Consider the following 5,779-nt stretch of genomic DNA (forward strand, 5'->3'; position numbering starts at 1 on the left):
AAAGGATTGAAATATGTTTTATAATGATTGGAAGGAAGTTGGATGGTTAGTGGTTGAGGAATAAGAATAAATAGTGGTTAGAGTAGGAAGTTAAGAGATTTGAATGAGGAATTTTTGGAATTTGCGCAGGGGGGAAACTAAGAAACGGAAAACCTTCTGTTTTCCTGATATGGCGAATTCCATATGCCTAAAACACGGGGATTTTAAAAAGGGGCTAATGGCGAACACCATTAGCATAACGACGAATGCCAAGTTCCTAAAATGCACAATTTTGGAATTTTGGCTTAAAAATAAGGAAGTCTTATGCCCTTAAGGTCATACTACTGTTAGTTGAAATAATTTCCGGGTAAGGCCTTAATATGAAACATAAAAAATGCAAGCAATTAAAGGGATTTACGATATAAAAATAAAAATAAACAACTGAAAGGGAAACTACATTAATTTAAATAGTAGTAACAAATTTTATCCTTGATATTTCGACGGTAAAGTAAACATAAACTGAAAAACAATAACAAAGGGAAAATACCGAAGAAACTTAAACATTCTAAACTAGAAAGCATGGAAACAACAATACAATCAACAATACTAGCCATCACGACGTCTAATATTAAGCTCGGAGGAACGTCGCAAGGAATAAACTTACTAGAACATATGGTCAAACGGCTCATTAGCAACGTCTATAAATTCGAGGAGATCAACTCGAAGAGAAGTAAGTCATTCTCTAAGAAAATAAACTTTAGATTGTAGAGCATGGGCAACGGTGTCGAAATCAATGGGAGGATTAATACGTTGAGCACCAGAGATATATAAAGCAACATCAGGGAGATTGGGATTTCGGTTTTCATAAGGCTGAGGATTGTCAGGTGGTATGAGAGACTCACTTTGACTCTCCAAATTATACAGCCAATTATTCCGGTTGTAAACATTTGTTTTCTCATGGTTAGGTAGTTTAAAGTTAAGGACCACTTGGTTGTCAATTAATAGCTCAAATTCAGTAGGTCCTAAATCAGGAATGATGCCACGACTAAAGCAAAAGTTCAGATGCATGGGACAAGTACCTCCAAAGGCATGCATGCGATAAAGTGGGTATCTTAGGCCAATGGCATCAGCAATCATAGTGACTAACCCTCTAATGAGAATAGTACCTTGGGTATCTCGAGAAATTCTGTCTAAGTCTGATAACATGAAAGTAGAAGCATTCATGGGTCTACCTTGGGAGGCACATTACATGATGAACAACTCGTCTCTAGAAGCAGAGGTAATGTTTTCTTCCTTACCAAACAAAGTATGGGATATAATTTTGTGGAAGTAGCGGATAGCAGGGTTGTGAATGTTTTTGGAAAATATAATGTGTGGCTCAGGGTTGTAGTTTCCGATTATGGTTCCCCAGAAATAGTCAAGGTCAAGGTTGGTAAAGGCATCATCTGGAGTCATGGTAAAAACATATGGGCCATTAGGAAATCCTAAAAGGTTATCCATCTCATGGTGGGTGAAACGGTATTTGGTCCCAAATAGTCTAAAAGTAGCCAGGCCTCTCCTAAATCCAAGTCCTCTATTAGGATCATAGTAAAGGGAACTGAGAAACTCAAGGGTAAGCCTACGGTACGGGCTAAATTTCTTCCTCACAACAAAGTTGTCCCAACCTATTTGGTCAAGAAGGTACATCATACTGTCTCGGATTCCCAAGGTGGTCATGGTGAGCCCATCAGGATAAATAGATAATGCCATATCTCTCTGAGCTAAAACTTCGAAACATCTCCTCTGAGCTTCATTCCTAAAGACAACCTCCATGTCATCAACAAGCTGCATTCTTCTAAGTTAGTATTGAGTTATCCTAAGCTACGTTAGCCTGAAAATATACGAAGATTATGTTATTAGTTAATTGAACCACAAGTAGTGCTAAAAGAGATAATAATAGTAATAATAATAAGAAGAATAAGAATAAAAGTAAAAATAAAAATAAAAATTAAATATACTAGTAACAATTATAATAAGTGAAAATAAAAACGTATGATCGTGGGTTGCCTCCCACGTAGCACTTCGTTTAATGCCAGGAGCTCGACATAAATCAGAATGGGGATATTCTTTCGAAAGAGTGGGCAGCTCTTCTAATTTGCAACTCATGCAGAAATCCTTGTTTTCTATGCTTTGGTAATGCTTAAGTCGTTGCCCGTTTACGATGAATGTCTCATTGGATTTACCTCTTATTTCTACAACTCCAATTCGGAAGACTCTTATGACCTAAAAGGGGCCAGACCATCCAGAATGAAGCTTTCCTGGAAATAATTTAAGCCGAGAACTAAAGAGAAGGACTATGTCACCCTCGTGGATTTCTCTCCTTGTTATTCGTCTATCGTGCCATCATTTGGTTCTTTCCTTGTAAATCTGGGCATTTTCATAGGCATCTAATCTAAGTTCTTCTAGTTTATGGATATCTAAGATTCTTTTTTCTCCTACGGATGTGTAATTCACATTTAGGGTCTTAACAACCCAATAAGCTTTATGCTCAAGTTCTACAAGCAGGTGACATGATTTACCATAGACTAGTTTAAATGGAGTGGTTCCTATCAAAGTTTTATAAGCTGTCCTATAGGCCCACAGAGCTTCATGAAGTTTCGCAGACCAATATTTCCTAGAAGTTGAAATGCTTTTCTATAATATTCACTTGATTTCTCTATTGGAAACCTCAACTTGTCCACTTTTTTAAGGGTGGTAAGGTGTTTCTACTCGGTGTCGGACTCCATATTTGAGCAACAGTCTTCCAAAGATGTTTGAAATGAAATGGGAGCCACCGTCGCTAATGACAATACTTGGTACATCGAATCTAGGAAAAATCACATTCTTGAAAAGTTTTATGACTACTCGTGCATCATTAGTAGGAGAGGCTACTGCATCGATCCATTTCTATACATAATCAACTGCAACGAGTATGCATTTGTTACCAAAAGATGATGGAAAATGGCCCATGAAATCTATACCCCAAACATCAAAGACTTCTACTTCTAAGATACCTTTCAGTGGCATTTCATCGTGCCTAGAGATATTTCCAGTGGGTTGGCACCAGTCGCAAATTATAACCGCGGTATGGACATCTTTCCAAAGATTAGGCCAAAAGAAACCAAATTGCAAGATCTTCATACACGTCTTTAAGGTGTTAGAATGTCCTCCATAGGATGCAGAGTGTCAATGAGATATGATATAATTTATTTACGATTCAGGGACACATCGACGAAAAATACCATCGACGCCCCTTTTGAAGAGTAAGGGTTCATCCCAATAGTAATGTTTAAGATCATGGAAGAATTTCTTCTTTTGCTGGTAAGTTATGTCTGGTGGAAATACTCAAGCTGCTACGTAGTTGAAAAAGTCAGCATACCAAGGCCGCGTGGTGTTGGTGCAAATTTATTACACAACTTCATTAGTTTCTGTGTCATTATACATCAAAGAACATCCAACTGTTTCACTTTTACTTTCTAATTGGGCTACAAGTCGATCGTAAGGGAAATCGTCATTGATGGGCACTTGTTCGGGTTCTAGGTCCTCAAACCTAGAGAGATGATCTGCTACCACATTTTCAGTGCCTCTCTTATCTTTGATTAAATCGAATTCTTGTAAAAGAAGAATCCACCTTAAAAATCTTGGTTTAGTATCCTTCTTACTTAACAGATACCTAATTGCGGCATGGTCAGTATAGACGATTATCTTTGCTCCCACTAAGTAGGAACGGAATTTATCTAAATCGAACACAACGGTAAGGAGTTCCTTTTCTATGGTGGCGTAGTTCATCTCCATGTTGTCTAAGGTTCTACTTGCATAGTAAATCTCATGAAGCTTTTTATCCTTTCTTTGTCCTAAGACAGCGCCAACGGCTTAGTCACTAGCGTCACACATTATTTCAAATGGTTTACTCCAATCAGGTGGTTGCATAACAAGTGCTATAATAAGAGAATTTTTCAGATGTTCGAACGCTTTTAAGCAGTCTTCACCAAATATGAATTCAACATCTTTCATTAGTAAGCCCGTTAGCGGTTTGGTTATTTTAGAGAAATCTTTAATGAATCGTCGGTAGAAACCGGTGTGTCCTAAGAAACTACGAACTTCTCTAAATGTTTTCGGAGGTTTAAGATTTTCTATAATTTCTATTTTTTCTTTATCCACTTCAATTCTTCGGTCGGATACAACATGTCCAAGTACGATTCCTTGTCGGACCATGAAATGACATTTTTCCTAATTTAATACCAGATTGGCTTTAACGCATCTTTCGAGTACCATTTCTAGGTTCGAAAGACATCCTTCAAAACTTTTCCCACAAACAGGGAAGTCGTCCACAAACACTTCCATCACATCGTCTATAAAATCAACAAAGATCGATATCATACATCTTTGAAAAGTTGTATGCGTGTTACACAGTCCAAACGACATTCTTCGATAAACGAATGTACCATAAGGACAAGTGAAGGTAGTCTTTTCGTGGTCATCAGGATGAATAGGAATTTGGAAGAATTTTGAGTATCCGTCTAAATAATAGAAATGAGAATATTTAGCCAGTCATTCAAGCATTTGATCGATGAAAGGAAATGGAAAATGATCTTTATGAGTGGCTTTATTCAGTTTTCTATAGTCTATGCACATCCTCCATCCGGTTTGAATTTGTTTTACTATGGATTCACCCTTTTCGTTACTGACAACGGTAGCACCTCCCTTATTTGGTACGACCAGTACTGGACTGACCCAGTTACTATCGGATATCAGGTATATAGTTCCTACTTCTAATATCTTTTGTACCTCCTTTTTGACTACATCACTCAAGGTAGGATTTATTCTTATCTGATTTTCTCTAGAGGTTTTACAGTCTTCCTCTAGCATAATGTGATGCATACATATAGAGGGACTTATTCCTTTTAGGCCCAAGATGTTATAGCCTAAAGTTATTGGATACTTTCTTAAGACATGAAGTAATTTTTTTGTTTCTATCAGTCCTAAGTCAGAGTTGACTATTACTGCCTGTTCAAGTTCGGTGTTTAGGAATTCATACCTTAGGTCTTTGGGTAGTGTTTTAAGTTCTACAGAAGGTTTCTTTGGGCATGGCATTGGATTGGGTGTTAGTGCTAGACATTCCCTCAGACTATCATCTACATATGGCTCATGCCAATTATCGTCTTCGAATATAGGAGCCGCTGGAATCTTTAGTACTTCAGTATACTTAGATGGTTACGTCTCCATTTCTTTCACACATTTGTCAATGGTGTCTAAGAGAAAACATGAATCTTCTATAGTTGGCGCCTGTAAGAATTGAGCTAAACTAAATTCAACTTTTTCTTCCCTGACTTTGAAAGTTAGCTTTCCTTTCTTGACATTTATGATGGCTCTAGCTATGGCTAAAAAGAGTCTTCCTAAATTAATAGGGATGTGAGAATCCTCGTTTATATCCATCATTACAAAGTCGGTGGGAATGTAGAATTGACCTATACGAATGGGAATATTCTCTAGCATACCTATTGGAAATTTAATAGAACGGTCTGCTAGTTGTAGAGACATCTTCGTTGGTCTTAGTTCTCCTAAATTTAGTTTCTTTCATGTGGATAAAGGCATTAAACTAACACTGGCTCCTAAGTCGCACAAAGCTTAGGAGGCACATTGTTCTAAATAATAGCGCTACACTCAACAGTAAGCATAACAGTTTCGTTATCCTTAAGCTTTTTCTTATTAGATAAGATTTCTTTAAGGAATTTAGCATATGAAGGCATTTAGGCTTATATGAATGGTATAGTGATATTAA

General features: G+C 37.3%; 1 protein-coding gene across 1 annotated transcript; it reads right to left on the reverse strand.

Annotated features, from left to right (window-relative positions):
* Positions 1-5,211: 5,211 nt before the first annotated feature.
* On the reverse strand, positions 5,212-5,538 carry LOC127130141 (uncharacterized). Its single transcript, XM_051059204.1, has one exon. The coding sequence runs from the start codon at positions 5,536-5,538 to the stop codon at positions 5,212-5,214; it is 327 nt and encodes a 108-aa protein (XP_050915161.1).
* Positions 5,539-5,779: the final 241 nt, after the last annotated feature.

This window comes from Lathyrus oleraceus, chromosome 3, assembly GCF_024323335.1.
Source record: "Lathyrus oleraceus cultivar Zhongwan6 chromosome 3, CAAS_Psat_ZW6_1.0, whole genome shotgun sequence".
In the NCBI taxonomy this organism is placed as follows: domain Eukaryota; kingdom Viridiplantae; phylum Streptophyta; class Magnoliopsida; order Fabales; family Fabaceae; genus Lathyrus; species Lathyrus oleraceus.

Bases quoted from the DNA above. Each gene is read 5' to 3' on its own strand.
- LOC127130141 (XM_051059204.1), bottom strand. From the start codon at position 5,538: ATGTCTCTACAACTAGCAGACCGTTCTATTAAATTTCCAATAGGTATG.